The sequence below is a fragment of the Notechis scutatus genome, chromosome 3 (genome assembly GCF_049901735.1).
Source record: "Notechis scutatus isolate UNSWTSFEM ecotype Mainland chromosome 3, rNotScu1.2, whole genome shotgun sequence".
Taxonomy (NCBI): Eukaryota; Metazoa; Chordata; class Lepidosauria; order Squamata; family Elapidae; genus Notechis; species Notechis scutatus.
In genome coordinates, this window is record NC_142011.1 from 12,017,204 (window position 1) to 12,037,567 (window position 20,364).

The 20,364-nt window shown below is 39.5% G+C and overlaps 1 protein-coding gene across 3 annotated transcripts in view; it reads right to left on the minus strand.

Annotated features, from left to right (window-relative positions):
* Window positions 1–431: 431 nt before the first annotated feature.
* Window positions 432–20,364, minus strand: part of CDH4 (cadherin 4) — a 1,066,699-nt gene continuing 1,046,766 nt past the window's right edge. For all 3 annotated transcript variants that reach the window (XM_087959221.1, XM_087959220.1, XM_087959222.1), the window contains 4 exons: window positions 19,776–20,009; window positions 8,506–8,645; window positions 7,185–7,349; window positions 432–4,608 (listed from right to left, as the gene is read on the minus strand). In XM_087959221.1, the coding sequence (XP_087815347.1) occupies window positions 4,402–4,608; window positions 7,185–7,349; window positions 8,506–8,645; window positions 19,776–20,009 (746 nt within the window). In that variant the 3' untranslated portion in view covers window positions 432–4,401. The remainder of the gene's footprint in view (window positions 4,609–7,184; window positions 7,350–8,505; window positions 8,646–19,775; window positions 20,010–20,364) is intronic.

Sequence of the window (20,364 nt, forward strand, 5' to 3'; positions counted from 1 at the left end):
GACAACAACCACGCTCAGAGAACATCAAAGATACCATGTAGTAGCTCTCACGATCATTTTTACCAAACTGGGAAAAATTAAAACAAGAGTCAATTTCTGGTTTCAGAGGTTGATGGACTGGAAGTTCAAAGCCATAATCCAGGGAACAATGCAACCTGGTCTTCAGGTGAACAATAGGATCCTGTTTACTGCTACTACTAACCACACTTTGGATTGCAAAAGCAATTTGCAATGTGGTCTGCTGTTCATGGAATTATTTCTGGACAGAGTGAAAAATCCTGGATGCACCTCGAGTTCGTGGCCATTACATCGAGGAACATGATCACACTTTGGTGCATTAAAACATAACAGATAGGCAGACTTTTCCCTCCAGAATTTTTTTTTTTTAAAACCACATTCCATTATCAGACACGACACATTTCAAATGCGCGTAAATTTACAGAAATTGCATTTTATAGAAAATATGATACAATGAAATATAAAATGCACAAGGAGCATTTTCAAAGTCTCTAGACAAAGGAGCTTGCATTCTAGTACGATCTCTTAACAACCTTTTGAAATATTTATTTGCACTCATTCCTTCCCCCCTCAGTGCCAAACGAGAATCATTTTTTTTTATATTGACAAAAAAGAGTGTGTTGGGGGAACATGGTCAGCCCCATTCCCCCATGGACCATCAAAACAATTTCTCCAAAATTGTGCCCCCTCTTGGATTTGAAGGAAATAATAGCTAATTCAACCTTCGTGGCTTCCTCTTCAGTCTGCTGCAGGCCTTTTTGTCCATTATCCATCAGGTAATCCAAGATTTGATAGCACAATTAAGTGGCTCAATCTCCATTAAATGTGGTTTTTACATTACACATCCATGCAATCTAAATAATTGTACAAACATTAGACATAAACCACGTTAAGTCCAAATCATTAAAGGGGAGGAAAAAACACATTTTTGAGAGAGAGAGGAAAAACTGCAGAATTGTAATTTTTTTTCTTTTTTCTTTGTAAATACAGACCCTACATACAAACTAGGTAGCATGCTACCCTTGATAATAGTGAGGTTCTATCAGAATGCAGCAAATAAGTCTGGCTTCATTGTCAACATTTAAGCACATTAATCACAAGGTCCCCAGTGATATTACCTGCCTTTTCTTATCCCATAATAGCCTTTCGATAGAAATACCACTCATCAGGAAGTGCCATCATTAATTGGTAGGTTTGGCTCATAATATTCAAGATATACCCATGGGATAGTTAAATGAATTTCTAGCCATTTTGTAGAAAAAAAGTAACCAGTTTTTTTTTAAATAAAGAGAAAACTTGTACGCGTTCTAAAAATAGAGTGAACTATTATAACTAATAGTGATTTTTCAAGGTTTCCACACTATTTGGGTTCTTCGTGAAATGCCATTTAATGCGATCGTTTTTGGGCAAGGGGATTTATGGCAAGTGTGTTTCTGGCTCTCATATTTTTGTCCAGAAAATAAAAACCCTCTTCCAAAAATGGAGCATTTCTTTCTACAGAGGAAAATGAGCATGGGGGGAATTATCCAAGCTGATGATTCTTAAAATATGAACTTGGTACTTCTAATAAGGTTGATTCTTTGCTGGAGGAAAAGAACTTTTTTTTCCATTTGCATCCAGTAAGGTGGTATGAGACTGCTGTGACTGACAGTAGAACTCCAAATGCTTGTACAAAAAGCTTTCCCAACATTTTCCTTAGGAAACTTACACCTGACAAAGCCAAAACTTACACCTACAATTAGCTACATGCAAAACAGGTGAATGATCACTGAACTAGGCCTCAAAATCTACCTGAGGTTGCATATCAAACATTTCTGAGGATCAAAGAGGCCATCTTTTTTTCTGAATTATAGTCACTTATCTCATACTTTTATTTATTTTCTAGTTCCTTTCCTGGCTCTGGGGAAGGCAATCTATGAAGAGATGCAACATTATTATTTGTCTTAGGCCTACTCAGATGATTAGTTTTTGATGCAATAGTTTCTAGCAAGTGATTTCTCCTGTTTTTCTTTTATATCAGAAATCATCTAATCAGATCTGATATTTGCCATAGTCTGGAAATGTTACTTTAGCTGTGTTGCATTCAGGAACAACGTTCATTGCATGAGAAAAGTCTATTGGATGTAATTTTACTACATATGCAAAAAATAATTAATATTGAACAGGGATCGAACTGACTTTCCAAGTAAGTTAATCGATTGTTTGAATTGGTCATGATTTGATAAGTAGTGGTGGGCAATTCAAAAAGTGAAGATTCCTGAAGCGTATCATGATATTCACAACTTAAGTCAAACAAATATAAACATCAGCATTTCTAAAGTGAATCCTGACTTATACCTCACTTTGGGAAGTAGAAAATTTGAAACTCATGTATCAAATAATAATAATTTGTTGTTGTTTTACAATGAAGTAACCTATTAAGAAATGGTCAGATGAATCTAGCTATTCAATTAGTTTTTATATGTTATTGATTTGCATGTGCTTTTCAGTTGAAATCATTTGTTTTTCCTCCCTAGCATCAGAGGGTCATAGAAAAATTTACTCTGATAAATGTTTTCTGCGGTGTAATAGCAAGGAAATTCACATATTGACTCAGGCTAGAGGCCTATCTAGTCTGATTTATTGTAAAAAAACAAAACCAAAAGAAGAAGAAAAAAATCCTTCAAGAATAAATGTTATAACATCAGTAAGAGAATGTTCTTTGTTAAGGTTCCCCCACCCCTACTGATGCAATGGCATTCAAGGTATTTTAAGGACTATTGGTACCACAAGCTAGTCCCTAGCATTGTTTTATTTATTTTTCCCCAATTCATTTTATAATTCTTCAAAATAAGGCAGTCTCAATTTTTTGGCTGAATTCTCTGGCCTTCAACCATCCATTAATATAATAAGAGAGTTAGATTTTTTTTTTTTTGTGCTTAGCCTTGTTCATTTTCTGTGATACAATAAGGAAGGTGATTTTTTTTTTGTGGCCAAAAAAAAGAAAACAAGTCTACAAAACCGATGCTCTGCGTTAACACAGTCTAGGAGGAAAAACACCACACTATAACATTCAGAGAGCCGAATGCGGCCAAAATAAATTGTGTTGCCTTTCTCTGCATTTTAATCTCTAGTGACCAAGCTGGTTAACCTGAAATCACTTCTCCAGGTGCTTACAGTTCTGTACATCAAATAATCCCACCAGATTCCCACATCCTATTCATTGCAACAAACATCGATTAGAAATACACAACTCCACCATGGACTCAGCAGAAGGAACAAGTCTTTTTTTTTGTTTTTTTGTTTTGTTTTTCTCAAAGAAAGAATTTGGAAAGGAAATGGAAAAGAAAATGGACAAAAGTTACACATAAGCGACCTTTGGTCTTCGGATCATTTACTGTAGGGTTTAGGTAAGAGCAACACCTTGGATTCTTCCAAGGCTTTCCAATGCTATAATTCTATGCAGCTACAGCACATATGTGGCCAAGTCACAAGAGAAAACCCAATTCAATATTTTGCATCAGATAAACAATGAATGATATATACAACAGATTGACTGAGTTCGCCATTTTTTTTTAGGCCAAGAAGATCTCCGTTTTAAATTTGGTTTCCTCTCTTGCACACTAACATCATGTTTCTTTTGTTGTCCCCCCACCCACAAACCCCAAAAGATAAACCATACCGTTGTTCCATGTGTTTTGTTTTTGTTAATTCCTTAATTCCTTCCCAGCTAGAACTGGCTTAAGGGTTTACAGAGTGTGGTGTCCAAGACACGGTGGAAACATAAATTGTTTCTTTCTTTCTGAACACTCCTGAGATTGAGGGAATCTGATACATGTACCAAAAGGCACTTTCAAATATATATACCTATATATATATATATTTTAAAAACAGTGCTTCTGTTCTAAGAAATTCAAGTTAAGACAGAGTGCCTTTCACTCCCTTTAGTCATAAAGTAGTTAAAACAAGCAAGTTCCCTGCTGACACATGAGGGTGGGGGAAAAATTAAAATAATAATAATAAAAAGGCAGCAGAGACACGTGTTCATGCTAGACAGCTCAACGTTCTTAAAAAAAGAGAAGAAGAAAAAGAAGAGAGAAAGGGGGAAAGAAAGAAAGAAACAACAGCAACAGAAATGCTCTAAGTCACCACTAAAAAGAATACAGTCGGCCGAAGGTATTAATTAAAAAAACGCTGCCTCTTTGAACAGGTCTTGATTCCTCTTCTGCTTTCTCTCTCTCTCTTTTTTTTTTGTTTTTTTGTTTAAGTTGTTTTTTGTTTTACTCCTTTCTTCTTCTTCTTTCATCCACCTTGGGTTGCTTTCTCTCTCTCTCTCTCTCCATCTTCTTCTTTCTAAATGCTATAGCTTTCCTCTTTTTGCAAAACAAGAAAAGTGAGGTCACTTTAATCATCCTCGCCACCCCCGTACATGTCCGCCAGTTTCTTGAACCTCGGTCCCCAGTCATTAAGGTAGTCGTAATCTTGGTCTCCAGAGCTTGAAGAGTTAAGTGAGCTTACCGACCCGGCTGTTGAACCGCTTCCTTCATAGTCAAAGACGAGAAGGGAGTCATAGGGAGGGGCCGTTGGGTCATTATCGGCTGCTCTCAGGCCCTGGAATGTTTAAGAAGATGTTGCTGTAAAAAAAGTTATCCAGAAAACCCCAAATCCAATTAAAAACCCCGAGACAGGCATTTTCTCAATGTTTCCTTTTATTAGAGTAGGTATACTGGCACATCTGGGAAATCCTGAATCTGAAAGTTCCAGGTTTCCCTCTGATAAGTAAAACATTACAAATCCATCCCCTGCACCCATCATTCCATCACATGCCCCAATCACCATCTGTCCCAACTTGAGATGTCTCCTCTACTCCTCAGCCAGGTGCAGAATTAACATGACCTTGACTTAGAAGAAGAATGCTATTATGTCTAACCACATACGCTCCATAAAATCCCCCTCCCATCTTCCCAGGTTCAAGAATGTGGCAGCGTGGAAGCTTCTGGTGCTAATATGGCTTCCAAAGCTGACATCGAGTCTCGCTGGCTCAAGGTTGACTCAGCCTTCCATCCTCCCAAGGTAGGTAAAACGAGGACCCAGATTGTTGGGGGGGGCAATAGACTGACTCTGTAAACTGCTTAGAGAGGACTGTAAAGCACTGTGAAGAGGTATATGTCTAAGTGCTATTGTTATTTTGGATTGGGGCTAATCCATGGAAGAACATCCTAACCTTGGTTGGATTGAGTGGTGCTACACAAATCTCGACTCTATGAATGCAGAGAGGTTCTTCAAAACTTGAAAATAGGGCTACCAACCTTCTCTTTTCTAGAGAAAAGAAGGACTAGGGGTGACATGATAGCAGTGTTCCAATATATGAGGGGCTGCCACAAAGGAGAGAGAGTCAACCTATTCTCCAAAGTACCAGAAGGCAAGGCAAGAAACAATGGATGGAAACAAACCAAGGAGAGAAGCAACCTAGAACTAGGGAGAAATTTCCTGACAGTGAGAACAATTAATCAGTGGAATGATTTGCCCTCAGAAGTTGTGGATGCTCCATCACTGGAAGCTTTTAAAAGAAGACTGGATAGTCATCTGAAATAATATCGGGTCTCTCACTTGAGCAGAGGGTTGGAACAGAAAACTCTCAAGGTCCCTTCCAACTCTATTATTCTGCAGTCTGCATTCTCCAGATTGGAGACCACAATGTTAGCCTTCCTCAGGGACTACAGAGCTGCAGAAGCTGCTAGCACAGGGATGTCTCCATGAAGGGCAGCAGTGAAGATCTTCAGACCATTTTTCAGTGACTTTAAGCCTTTTTGAAGAATGTGTTTTTAGTTCACAAAATCCCTTGTGTTCCTATTTCCGTTCTTAATTAACCAACTTTTTGACTAGCCTGAACAATTGCATAGCCCCCAATTTTTATTGTCAAATCCCTTGGAGTCTTGAGAGTTGGATGATATATGCACTCATGCAGATACATAAATCTGGATATCTCATTTATTTTCCTGCAGAATTTTGGGGAAAGATTGTATGGGGTGGTCTGTCATTGGGGCCATAAGTTGCTCACTCTCTGGTTTATCTAGCAGCCATACATGGGTTTTGTAGTAGTGCTACTAGGCCTGCTGAGAGAGTTTTTACTTCTCGACACATTACAAGGAGTCCTTGACATACTACCACAATTGAGCCCAATTTTTTTTTGTTCTTAGGCAAGACAATCATTAAGCAAGTTTTGTCCCATTTTTACAACTAGCCTTGCCACAGTTGTTAAGTGAATTATTACAATTGTTAAGTTTGTAACAGTTGTTATGTGAATCTGGGAGGCTGTTTAAATATAATGAACACATTCCCCAAGATGGAGGATGACATGCCTTAGAGCACTGCACTAATATGCTACCAGTCCTGTATCCGATGGCTACCTTCACCACTGGCTCATTGCTTTACAGAAGCAGCCGATCTGTCTCTTGGGTGGCTGCTATGTATTTATTGCTTTTATAGTTTCAATTTGCTGCTGTTAAATGTCGGTTCCATCGGTTCTTTATGCTTGATTTGCCTTGGGCAATCTGTTGGAAGGGCAGGCTATAATGTTTTGTGAACACAACAGCAAATAAAGAATGCGAAGGATGGCGTTTGGGCGGCGGAAGCTAAGCAGATGAAATTGCTAATGCTGTCGATGGCTTGAATTCAAAGCATCTTCAGGGATGCCCAGACATTGAATATGAGCAACAAGGATGGAATAGGACTACTGGTAAATTATCTTACTAATATTGCTTTATACGAACTCCCTGGCAAGTTCTTCAGCGCACTCCAGCCCAAGTTTAGCCCTGGGATTTTCTATCCAAATCCTAAGCAGATCTTCTTAGCTTGTTTGAAAACAGCCAAGATTCGTTAGAGGCCATCACCATCTGGTTTGACCACGCTGCCAACTACACACTAGATTATAATAAATGTATGCTTTAAGTTGTGTCTGAAATGAAACAATGCTTATATACTTTGGTTTCTCTCAAAACCACCCTTCCGCAGTTCCCTTCTTGGAACATGTTCCAAGACATCCCTCCATCCATCCATTGATCCATCCACCTACCCACTGATCCATCCATCCTTGTCTATATTCTGGGCATGCTAATTGCTCTCCCTAGCTCTTGGTGACCAATTAACCCTACAGTAACAGTCTACAGAAATCTGCAGTAACGTACCTCGTTAATAAAATCCCCGATGTCTCCAGGGTGAGGGATGACAGGCCGTACCGGATATTGCGGCTCAGCACCGACAGGTCTCTCATCTACTCTTCTGACTCCGTTCACCTTGTTTAAAACATGATCCATATTCTCTGGCTGCTGAAGTTGGCTTAAATCATAATCCTATCATGCATACAGAAGGAAAAGAGTGAAGCTGTGGCAGATTTTCACTGAAGATTATCCAGTATCTTTGTGCCATGGGGGGAGCTGAATAATACGATTAAGTTTAAGGGAAATCAAAACAGAGCCTTTAACTTTATGGCATTTATATTGCTACTTAATTAAACATATATGAAATGCTATTGATCTTTGGCTGGACGGCGCTGAAGAGATTTTACAAGGCACCAAGATGCACTCACATCACTCTTGACTAATTGCTTATTCGGTTCACATTCTGGAGACATCTCCACGTGGGTTTGGAGCATAAGTGATGCTCTATTCAATGACCATCTGATGGCCTCTGCCACTGAATGATCTTTCCACAGTCTAATTTGTAATTGATTTGGAAGAGAGAGACACCGATTTAAACAAATCAAATCCAAAGTTCAAATGAATTATGGATTGGCATGTCAGGTGGTGGCAGAACACAACAGAAACAAAGAAACCAAGCTGTGATCAATGACATTATAGTTTCCCAAAATCCATATTACTCCCGGGGATCTTTTTCAACAAAGAGAACTTTGTGTGCTTTATAAACTTTCTAGGTTATATTGAATTTTAATATTAGTGTTTCTCCTCAGTGTCCCTCGAGAAGTTGTGAATTCTCCAACACTGGAAGTTTAAAAAAAGACATTGGACAATTGTTTGTCTGAAATGGTATCGGGTTTCTTGCCTAAGCAGGGGGTTGGACTAGAAGATCTCCAAGGTCCCTTCCAACTATTCTATTCTATTCTATTCTATTCTATTCTATTCTATTCTATTCTATTCTATTCTATTCTATTCTATTCTATTCTATTCTATTTCTACTCTGCTCTGCTTTGCTCTGCTCTGCTCTGCTCTGCTCTGCTCTGCTCTACTCTACTCTATTTCTTTTCTCCTCTTTCTATTTCTATTCTATTCCTGGTGACAGATGAATACAGAACTGTGTTTTTATAGCACTCATTTTTCAGATATATTTGAGCTGCAACTCCTTAAAATCGTCATCAATTTCTCAACAATTTAATCGAAATTTTAGAGTTGTGCTATAAGTGTCGTAACCATGGTTCAGATACAGCATCTCAAATCTTTTGCATTATTGTGAACTGTAACTGACTTCTCACAAAGTTGGGGCAATCCTCACCTGATCTTCTTCTCCGCCACCTTCTTCGTCATATTTAAGGATGTTGTCCCGGACATCATCTTCAGGATCAATGAGTAGCTGCTTCGTGTGACGTTCCTTCTCCCTCCGTTTCATCCATACCACAAAAAGCAGAACCATGGCTAGAAGAAAATCAATTGAAATATAACAACCACAGCTGAATGTCAAAATCTCCTATTCCTTAAGGACAATCAACCCCAGCAAAGAAAAGTACAGCCATGCTTTCTTCAAGAGCAGGAGCTTATACTTTGTGTTGGCTTCAGATCTGTAGAACTGACCACAAATAGGAGAAATAATAAATGGAAGCTAAGCACCATATTGTGAAAAAAACGAGTGAGCATTTAGATGAGGACACGCAAACTCATTGGGAGTCTCACTTTGCAATCAACAAGGACATGCATTCAATTTAGCAGCTACTGTGATTGTTGGCTGAGCTGGGACAAAAATTGCCAGAGAAATGATTGAAGCCTGGGAAATGGATCCCTTGTCAGTCAATAAGAGTGTTGATTTACCAACAGGTTACTAGGTATTTAGGAGCCAAGGGCGTATTGGCACAAGGAAACAGCAACTAACAATTTAATAGCCAGCCATCAACACTCTAATTAACAACTAAAAACAGCACACAACAAGGAACCATATAAATACGTGTACAACAGCCCAGTCCACATGTTCTGTAGAAACAGAAGTTCTCTGATAATGATCTCCAGCAGAAGCCCAAAAGCTTGTAAGAATAAACTTTTGGTCCCGCTGACCAACTCAGATTGGATTCTGCAACATTATCCTGGGACATGGGTATTTACCTTTCTTCCCAGGAGAAATAAATGCTACCTCTTGTGTTGCTACTGTTAATTTTAGACTGGAGCATGGCCTTGGGAACATTAGAAATCACTCCAGCCTTTGAATCTCCCATATTGGCAAGATACAAACTTCAACTAAATGCAATGATAATGAGTTATATGATAAAGTGCAATATGAAACTGAAATGAGCACAACTCATGACAGGTAACTTAATGATTATTCGAAGTTCTAATGGACCTATCAGATAAGTACTTAAGACTCAGATTTGAGGTTCTGATGGTTGGGTCATCCTCACAGTCATGTGCTTGCATTTTGGGGACATGGGAGTCCAGCCAGTCATTTATGGCTGCAGCATCCTGCTGTCTTCTACATTACAACTGTTTTACTGAAAAACCAACATTTTCTTCCATGTTTTGGCAAAAACACACCTGTAGCGAGCTTTGATTCACTTAATGACTGTGACATTCATTGAATAACTGGGATTTCACTTAAGAACTATGATGATTCATTTAACAACTGCCAGAAAAAAGGTTGTAAAATTGGGTCGGTTTTACAACCATCATGAGTTACAACACTGATGGGCAGGTTTCATTACAATCCTAACTCAAGGATTATCTGCACTTTTTTATTATCAGAGAAGTATCAATGGCAGTAAATAAGGGAAAAACCTAGATGTTAGATCAGAGGTCTTCAAACTTGGCAACTTTAAGACTTGTGGACTCTGTCTTACATCTTAAAGTTGGCTGGCTGGGGAATTATGGGAGCCGAAGCCCACAAGTCTGGATGGCTGGGGAATTATGGGAGTTGAAGTCCACAAGTCTTAAAGTTGGCTGGCTGGGGAATTCTGGGAGTTGAAGCCCACAAGTCTTAAAATTGCCAAGTTTGGAGATCTCTGTGTTAGATGGTTCTGTATGAGTAAGCCTAGCTATAATCTATTTCTTCGTAGGTAGAAAGTAGGCTAGTATGGTAGCAGGTAGCACTGTTTTTTGGAAAGATACTCAGAATGCCAAAGGTACATATGCTAGCTTACATTCTAGACACGTACCCTAAAAAGGTAAAAAAGATTTTTCTCAACTGAAATCAACTCAGTACACAGATCATAGGCATTTCTTAGCAACAGTAGAGAAGTGCTAGGTGGTAGGTTTTCACAGCTGCTCTTTGTCGACGAAATGACTTTCACTGACACTTTTTACAATGCCATCAATTCTGAATGTACTATCACAATGAATATGTGGTGATGAAAAGTCTAGACGTAGCCTCACAGGCGTTATCAGGAAGTCAGTACATTCGCCTGGAAGCAGTTTTGCCGTTGTTTTTTTCCAGATTTTTTTTTAAAATGTCCCAATCTAGGCTCTACATTTGGGGTGTCCTGGTCCTCTCTTACCCCAAAATTAACCAGACCTGGTCCTGTAGGATTCATTTTGAGCTGTCTTCTGGGAATGTCCCCTTGCTTTATCCTAATAAACACGATACTACCAAATATACTAAATACAATAAATAACACACAATTGGTAAACTGTGTTATTGTACAGCATACAAAGACAACTGATTATTTTCCAAGGTTCAAAAATATGACGAATGGGGATTTTTGTGATTACAATACTTGTTTAATTTTATTTTATATGCACTTTCTTCATGCTGTAGAATGTCTGTCTGAAAATGATCTGGTCTGGTGGTTAAGGAACTAGGCTTGAAACCAGGAGATGGTGAGTTCTAGTCCCGCTTTAGGCATGAAAGCTGGCTGGGTGACATGGGGCCAATCATCAGGAGATGAGGAATTCTAGTCTCAGCCATGAAAGCGAGCTGACTGATTTTGGGACAATCACTAGGAGACCATGAGTTCTAGTCCCACTTTAAAGCCCATTGGGTGACTTTGAGCCAATCAACCAGGGGACTGTGAGTTCTAATCCCGCCTTAGGCATGAAAACCCGTTTGGTGATTTTGGGTGAGTCACTGTCTATCAGCCTAACCTACCTCATGGGGTGGCTGTTGTGGGGAAAATAGGAGTATTAGTGAGATTTGCTGCCTTGCATAATTTATAAAAATAATAAAGGCAGAATAATTCATCTTAAATAAATAAATACATTAAAATAATGCCTGACAAAGTGGCATCCAGATTTAGTATTTTGATAGATCAATATGACAAAAATTGGACAACTGTAAAACTTTTTCATCATGTCTATATCATTTCTTCCTTGCCTCCTTCCCTGTGCACCAATGAAGCTTGAATAAAGACGTTCATTAACTCCAAAGAAGGACTTATTTTCTACCCCAGCCTAATTATCCTGAGAAAGAGTCCACTTTGGTGATGGGAAAGTGCCCCTTATGATCTGGAACACTCAAAATTTTGCAGTGATAACCTCCTGATTATCATTGCAATTTTAAGGGGTGTGATGGATCAGCGGTTAAAGATGCCGAGCTTTCAGTTGGAAAGCTGACAGCCTGGGCTTGAATCCATAATGCTGTGGAATGGAGTGAGCGTCCGTTCCTTGCTCCAGCTCCTGCCCACCTACCAGTTTGAAAGCATGCAACGGCAAGTAGATAGATAGGTACCACTTTGGTGGGAAGGCAACAGCATTCCATGCACCTCAGCATATAGTCATGATGGCCACATGAGCATGGAAATGTTTTCAGACAATGCTGGTTCCCTCAGCTAGGAAAAAAAGAGATGAGTACTACCCCTTAGAATCAGACGTGACCAGACAGGGAAAACCTTTAACTTTTACTGCAATTTTACTAAACTATTTTCTATGTTGAAAAATGGCAGGTTATGACATGTGGAGGCAGGGAAAGGTTTTTCTAAGTCAGATGTCAGATCCATGTATCTGTCATTCTTCAATGGAAGAAGAAAAGGCTGGGGGAGACTGATAAAGAAATCCTTCTTGATGTAACCTGAATATATTTAATCTTATATTGAATTTGTATAACCTACACATGATACTATGGAGGGATGAAACCCAGATGGCTGGAACCTATCACCTCTGGGAGAAACAGCCAGGAGATGAAGAGACCATAAAAATTCCACAGTGAGATGTGTCCTGGGAAACTCTGGAAAAGACCATTTTAAAAAGGAGGTGGGGGAATTAGGTATGCCCTGGGAAACTCTGAAAAAGATTGTTCTAAAAAGGGGCTGGGGGAATTAACATGTTGGCTCTTTGTTTTACTAAATATACATCAAGATAAGGGGAGAGGTTTTAAACTCCTTTATCTATCTCTGTATTCCTGAGAGACCTTAGACACTGCTTTAAACCCCTACATGAATTGTCTCATCTCAATAAAGGATTCCTTTTGATATGTTTTGATACGTTTTCAGAAGTTCATTCTAGTTGATTGAATGGGAAAAGTTCTGTAGCCTGACATCAGGGGTGGAGAACTATGGCCCTTTTATGACTTGTGGACTTCAACTCTCACTGATAACAGATAATAGATAATCAAAGTTGGAAGGGGCCTTGTAGGTCATCTAGTCCAACCCCCTTCCCAAGCAGGAGACCCTACACCATTTTTGACAGACGGGAGTCCAATCTCTTCTTGAAAGTCTCAAGTGATGAAGCTCCCACAACTTCCGAGGGCAACTTCTGTTCCATTGGTTGATTGTTCTCACTATCAGAAAGTTTCTCCTTATTTCCAGGTTAAATCTCTCAGGAATTCTGGGAGTTGAAGTCCACAAGTCATAAAGAGGTTATCATTCTCCACCTCTGCTCTAAGTGAGCCGAAATCTGAAGCCAGAGGAGTTAACTCTTGGATTACACAGCCTCTCCTTCCATCCTGCCTCTCCAGTGGTGAATTTCATCACAAGTAAAGCAGCAGTAATTTGGGGGGGTGTGGGAAGAAAGAAAGTAGTGTTCCTCTCAGTCCCAAATGCCTACGTGGAGAGGTATCAGCATGTTACAACCAGCTGAGGGGGCAGCTATTTCTACCGTGTCCCCCCTCCCATTCTGCCCTGCTCCCTCGTTAGAATAAATCCCTTTCAAATCTGCAAGATGCTGCAGCTGCTCTAATTTCATTTTAATGAAGTGAGATTCTCTCTGAAGGGATGCAACAGAGACTGGATAAAACATTAGCTCGTCTAATCCAATTTGGACTTCGTCTCCTCCTTTTTACAAGCTCTCTGTCTTTTCCGAAATCAAATAAACAAACCTTCTGAGATACTCTTTTTTGGCTGCTTTGCTTAGAAAGAAGACGCGAGCCCAGCTTTGAACTTTTTACTGAAAGTGTCAGGGAAGAAAAAAAAAGGGCAAACATTGGAATATCAGATTTAGTTTGGCAGGATCAGACAATGTTTGCAGGGCTTTTCTATGTTGGAAGATTAAGTCCAGAAAATTAAATAGAGAATATTTCCAGTGCAAGTAGCTCTCGTACTTTTTTAAACATCTCAAATCCAATGTACAGGGTTACAGGGTAGTCTTCGACATTTAGTGATCATTCAAAGTTACAATAGTACTGAAAAAAAGGGATGTATGACCGCTTTTCAAACACTCACACTTATGAGCCACGGTGGCGCAGTGGTTAAAGTGCAGTACTGCAGGCTACTTCTGCTGACTGCTGGCAATTTGGCAGTTCGACTCTCACCAGGCTCAAGGTTGACTCATTCTTCCATCCTTCCAAGGTGGATAAAATGAGGACCCAGATTGTTGAGGGCAATAGGCTAACTCTGTAAATCACTTAGAGAGTTCTGTAAAGCACTGTGAAGTGGTATGTCGTTCTGCTGAGTGCTGAACGAAGAGCTTGAAAAACAGGGCATTTCTCCTAATGTGAGTGGAAGATCTCTCCCCCTCTCTCCCATCACAGCATACCAGGTGTAAGTCTCAGATGCGAAATATGGGTTTCCAAATCTGAAATTCCAGGAAAGGGCAGCCCAGTGCTTACCTCTAATTAGGGACGCACACTACACCACCCCTTTAATGCCGTGACACTTGCTGACACTCCAAAGAGAAATTTGCACACTGGCTGGAAAGTGAAACTTTTCTGTAATTGCTTTTTTTGTCGGAGGTAAAATGGTGATTTCCCCCCCACCCCCATTGCCAAGTGTAAGAATGAAAAGAGACAATCTCTTGCCCAACTCCCCAACTGGCTTGCTCTCAAAGAATCTGTTGTGGTTTGCCGGCAGCCTGTGCAGACGGCAGCAGAATTGGACACTGGGGAAGAACAGGTACCAGTCTGGGAGTCTGGAGATGACTCAGATGAGGGTACTGCATCTGATGCAGAAATAGGGCCAGGACCATCTGGGACTGGGGTGCTGATTCCGGAGCCTCCAGAATCTGGCAGCAGCAAGGCAGAGGAACAAGGGGAGCCTGTTCCCAGTGCACGTGTGCTCAGAGCTGCCAGAAGACAAGAGCAGCTAAGAAAAAAGGGACAACTCAGGAGGAAGCCTTGGAGGTGATTGCCCCTCCCATAAGATATAAAGGAAGTGCAAAGGTAGAGAATCCTTTGCAGGAAGCAACTTTTATTTATTTTATTTTATTTGGTTTGTCAATTGCTTACAAGATAATACGTATAAGTAAAAACATAGTTATGAATACATGGGTACATATAAGAAAAATAAAAGAAACAATAGGACAGGGATGGTAGGCACGTTGGTGCACTTATGCACGCCCCCTACAGATCTTTTAGGAAAGGGGTGAGGTCAATAGTAGACAGTCTAAGGTTAAAGTTTTTGGGGTTTGGGGAAGAAACCACAGAGTCAGGTAGAGTATTCCAGACATTGACCACTCTGTTGCTCAAATCGTATTTCCTGCAATCAAGTTTGGTGCGATTAACCTTGAGTTTGTATCTAATGTTTGCTCTTGTATTGTTATGGTTGAAGCATTGACAGGTAGGACATTGCAATGTATGATTTTATATACTATACTTAGGTCGGACCGAAGGTGGCGTAGTTCTAGATTTTCTAGGTCTAGAGTTTCAAGTCTGGTGGCATAAGGTATTCTGCAATGAGTAGAGTGGAGAACTCTTCTTGTGAAATATTTCTGGACTTTCTTAACTGTGTTAATATCAGATACGTAATGTGGGTTCCAGATTGATGAGCTGTATTCGAGTATTGGTCTAGCAAATGTTTTGTATGCTCTAGTTAGCAGTGTAATATTATCAGAGAAAAAGCTACGTAAGATTAGGTTAACAACTCTTAATGCCTTTTTGGCTATGTAGTTACAGTGGGCTCTAGCACTTAGATCATTTGAGATGAGTACTCCAAGATCCTTGACAGAGTTTGGATCATCAACAAGGTCTTGACTATTCAGCCTGTATTTTATTTTCTGATTTTTTTGTTTGTAACTGTCAGTTTGAAACCTGAAGCTCTGTGTTGAATTTGTGCTCTGGTTGGTTTTTTACAGTTAATTTGGCACTTTACTTGTTGGCAGCAATTCAAAGGAGAGAAAGGTGGGTGCTTATCTTGAGGGACTGTTTGGGACTCATTACAGGCTGGGAATGAACATAATTCCCAGCACTGAAATGAAACAAGAGTTATTTGGACTAAGCGTGTGCTTAATTACGGTCTCAGGAAGCCTTGGTTAGAACAGAATCTGTGCAAATGAAAAAAACACGCCAAATTCTACCCCATCTATTTCCTCCTTTTTCCTGCAATTCCACCCCACAAAAACCCACTGCCAGGAAGCCACAAACCTCAAACAAGAGAATCAGCTAATTACCGCTTCTATATGTCATTTCCCTCTTCTTTTTAGTCTAGCCATATGGATTGATTTGATGATTGATTTGCATTTGCTTAAAGCCTGCCTCTTAAAAAAAAATCAGAGATAAATAAGAGGACCCATCTATGAAGACAAACACTAATCTGCCTCTTAACTGCTTATTGCAACTAGTGAAATATTTCTCTTTTCTTTTGAAGCAAGTTCTCTCTCTTTTAAGGCAGGGGCGTTTTTTTGTTTTTTTTTATTCTGGTCACCCTTTGTAGAAAAATTGTCCTATTAACACCTTTACAGCTCTCTTGAGAAAGAGGCTTTCAGAGAGTCAATAGCAGATGTAGTTCAATCCTTTTTATCTGCTTTTAAGAAAAGAGAGCTCCATTGTTGCTTTAAGGCCTGTTTTCCTTTCTGAAGGCAATTTTTGTGAAATCGATTGCCTTCTCCCCATTATTATATTTTTCTGTAGTGTACTCCTTTAAGAAAAAGCACTTCGCCTTTTTCCCCCAGATGAGATTGCAAAGCCAGGGTTGCAGAAGACACGGATCCGTTGGCAGTAACACCCTGTACACGGAGACCAATGGCCATCACTGAATGGCAGTTTTCTGAGATCAGGAACTGGAAGAATATGAAATTTGCAGGTATGCTTTGAGAACAATCTCCGAGTTATCCAGACTTCCAAATTGGAAGTGCTTGTTTAAATGTCTCTGAATCTTTCTTTCTTTCTTTCTTTCTTTCTTTCTTTCTTTCTTTCTTTCTTTCTTTCTTTCTTTCTTTCTTTTCCTTCCTTCCTTCCTTTCTTCCCCCTCTTTCTTTCTTTTCTCTCTCTTTCCTTCTTTCCTTCTTTTCCTTCCTTCCTTCCCCTCTTTCTTTCTTTCTTTCTTTCTTTCTTTCTTTCTTTCTTTCTTTCTTTCTTTCTTTCTTTCTTTCTTTCTTTCTTTCTTTCTTTCTTTCTTTCTTTCTTCTTTCTTTCTTTCTTTCTTTTCCTTTCTTCCTTCCCCTCTTTCTTTCTTTTTCTTTCTCTCTCTTTCTTTCCTTCCTTCTTTCTTTTCCTTCCTTTCTTCCCCTTTCTTCCCCCTCTTTATTTCTTTTCTCTCTCTCTTTCCTTCCTTCCTTCTTTTCCTTCCTTCCTTCCTTTTTCTTTCTTTTCCTTCCTTCCCCCTCTTTCTTTCTTTTTCTGTCTCTCTCTCTCTTTCTTTCCTTCCTTATTTCTTTTCCTTCCTTCCCCCTTTCTTTCTTTTCTCTCTCTTTCCTTCCTTCCTTCTTTTCCTTCCTTCTTCCTTCCTTCCTTCCTTCCTTCCTTCCTTCCTTCCTTCCTTCCTTCCTTCCTTTCTTTCTTTCTTTCTTTCTTTCTTTCTTTCTTTCTTTCTTTCTTTCTTTCTTTCTTTCTTTCTTTCTTTCTCTCTCTTTTTCTTTCTCTTTCCTTCCTTTCTTTTCCTTCTTCCTCCCTCCCTCCCTCCCTCCCTCTCTTTCTTTCTCCTATTTTCCCCACAACAACAACTCCAAAACTGGCATTAACATGTTGAGATTCAAACTGGTTTTCCATTTTATGATGGAATGCTCAGACAATGCTCAGTTGTTTAGTGATTTGTCTGAAGTTACAAGGGCACTGTAGAAAGTGACTTGTAACCATTTTTTAACTATCCGCTTGGGGTAGTGAACAAGGACCTTGGACTAGAAAGCAGGAAAGTGTGAGTCCTTGTCCTGCCTTAGGCATAAAGCCATCTGGGTGTTCTTGGGCCAGTCACTTTCTCTCAGCCCTAGAAAGGAGGCAATGGCAAACCACTTCTGAAAAGCAGCACCAAGAAAACTGCAGGAACTAGTCCAGGAACTTGCCATGAGTCAAGATAAATTCAAAGGCTTGCATGCGCACACACAAACCACATTAATTATATGTCCCACTTGCCCATTTTTCTCCGTCCAGTAAAAATAATTGATAGGACAAGCCCCCAGATTAAATAAGTACATGGGAGAAAGATTTCTATTTATCATTTCATTTTCACCGATATAAAACCAGGCTGATTGCTGAGCGTTAAAAAAAGCCAATTAGAGCAATGAATTTTTAAAAACACACATTTGTAATAAAAATCCATAATTTAGAACAGGATAATGGATTTGAAGATGGGAAGAAGATTCTCCTAAATCAAACGCCTTTCATCCACATTTAATTTCAGTCAACAAAATATGCTCAAATGTTTAAATCATATTTTAGGCCTTGAGTTATGCAAAGGCAGGAAAAAAAAAAGTAAAACTGAGTTTTATGCTTTATTGCCTTCTGTTTCTTCCAGTGTGAAATTTTACTACACAAACTACTAACAATTGGCATTAGGGAGCTTTATTATGATCAACGAATTTTGAATGCTAATGTATATTTATTACTCATTACCATCAGGTCACAATTAAATTAGCATGTGTATATTAAAGTCCTATTGTTTCTTTTATTTTTCTTATATGTATCCATGTATTCATAACTATGTTTTTACTTATACCTATTATCTTGTAAGCAATTGACAAACCAAATAAAATAAATAAATAAAATAAATAAAATTCTCATCAGTAATGCAAATGGGTGTGGAGACTCCTTGGCTGCAGGATGTTTTCTGTCCTGTTGCACTACTCAAGTGACCCTGAGGAGACAGATGAACCGCCAAGTGGCCTCACCGACTCTAGAAAAAAATGCAAATGACCAGCTGTCTGCAAGGAATATAAATCCTTCCATTCCTCACCATCCAGTCAGAGCTGAAGAAGCTTCTTGGATGAGAAGTGAAACATCTTCAAAGAAAAAAAAGAAAGTCCAGTTGCCTCCTGAAAAAGGCACTTTGGGGACAACTATGACCTGGATGACTGAGAATCTCCATAGACATCACGGAGAGAAGCAAGCTAATAACATAGTTGGAAAGAGGAGGAAAATAACAAAAGGTGATATTTTGGATGGTTTCAACTCTGTGGTTTATCAACATATAGAACAGTCCTTAAAAGGATTGAGGGGAGTGACAGTTTTTTAGTTATGAAACACATATTTAATATTTTCTCCTGGGAATCTCACTGGCATTTTATTCTCACAACACCAAAGTCAAGCAGGTTCCATGAATGATGGTGGACTTGATCTAAAATTTTATTTAATAGAAATCTAGATTCATGATAGACGTCTTACATTCAGATTTTGAAATACTAGATAACTTCTGAGCTGTTTAGCATCAACTTGACACAATCAGGAAATTTGAGGCATTTGTAGGCTGTTCTTCTGTTTCCTAGAGTATATGTTTTGATTTGATTTTTTTTAAAAAAATTGGCCCTCAATATTTTAGTTCTACAAGTGCCATGAAACGTGGAGGTTGATTTTCACAAATTCTGACTTAAAAACCAACTTTTATGACTATGAAACTGATTCCCTTTTACTGTGATTTTATTGAATTACTGAACTTTGACGGTCTGGTTTAGTGATTAAGGCACCAGACTAGAAACTAGGAAACTGTGAGTTCTAGTCCCATCTTAGTCATAAAAGTTGGCTGGGTGACGTTGGGCCAATCACTAGGAGACTGTGAGTTCTCGTCCTACTTTAGGTATGAAAGTCAGCTGAGTGACTTTGGGCCCAGGCACTCTCTCTCAGAAACAACCTACTTCACAAGGTTATTGTGGGGAACATAGGAGGAGAAAAGAGTATTAATTATGTTCACTCACCTTGAGTTACTTAGGAAGTAATAAGTACAGAATTAAAAAACAACAACAAATTCAATAAATAAATAAATAAAAATGGTGTATGCATGTGTAAAGAACCTTGGCTTCAGACCATATGCGTATATTGCCTGGTGCAATACTTACTTAATAAAATGATGATACAAATCAAGATGGCAATAATGGCTCCTGTGCCCAGCCCAGCTGCAGCGACAGCTCCTATAGTGGTACAATCTCCGTTCTCATCACATGGACACACCTTGACCTTAATGATGGACATGTTAAAGAGAGGAGGGTTTCCAGAATCCGTTACAATGATTGGAACATCATATACACCAGCTTCCAAGTACATTATTCGCAAGCCAAGTTGAGCATAATCACCTGTGGGGAGCAAAATGGAGGAAGCCATGAAGAACACGTCTGTGTGGAAAAAATCTACTTTTTATGAATATCTACTGATCTGGAGAATCTACTCAGGGATGAGCTTCAAATTTTTTTAGCAACGGGTTCTCTGCCCGGTTGCTAGGTGGGCGTGGCCAGGTGGGTGTGGCCTAGTCAGCCTCCTGCACCACGGTGGGGGGAGGGGTGTTTTTGCCTTCTCCGGGTTTCAGAGGCTTTCCTTGAGCCCCCGGGAGGGCAAAATCGGCCTCCCTGGGCTCCGGAGGCTCTCTGTGAGCCGGAAATAGGCCTATTTCTGGCCTTCCCGAACTTCCGGGAAGGCCCGTTTTTCGCCCTC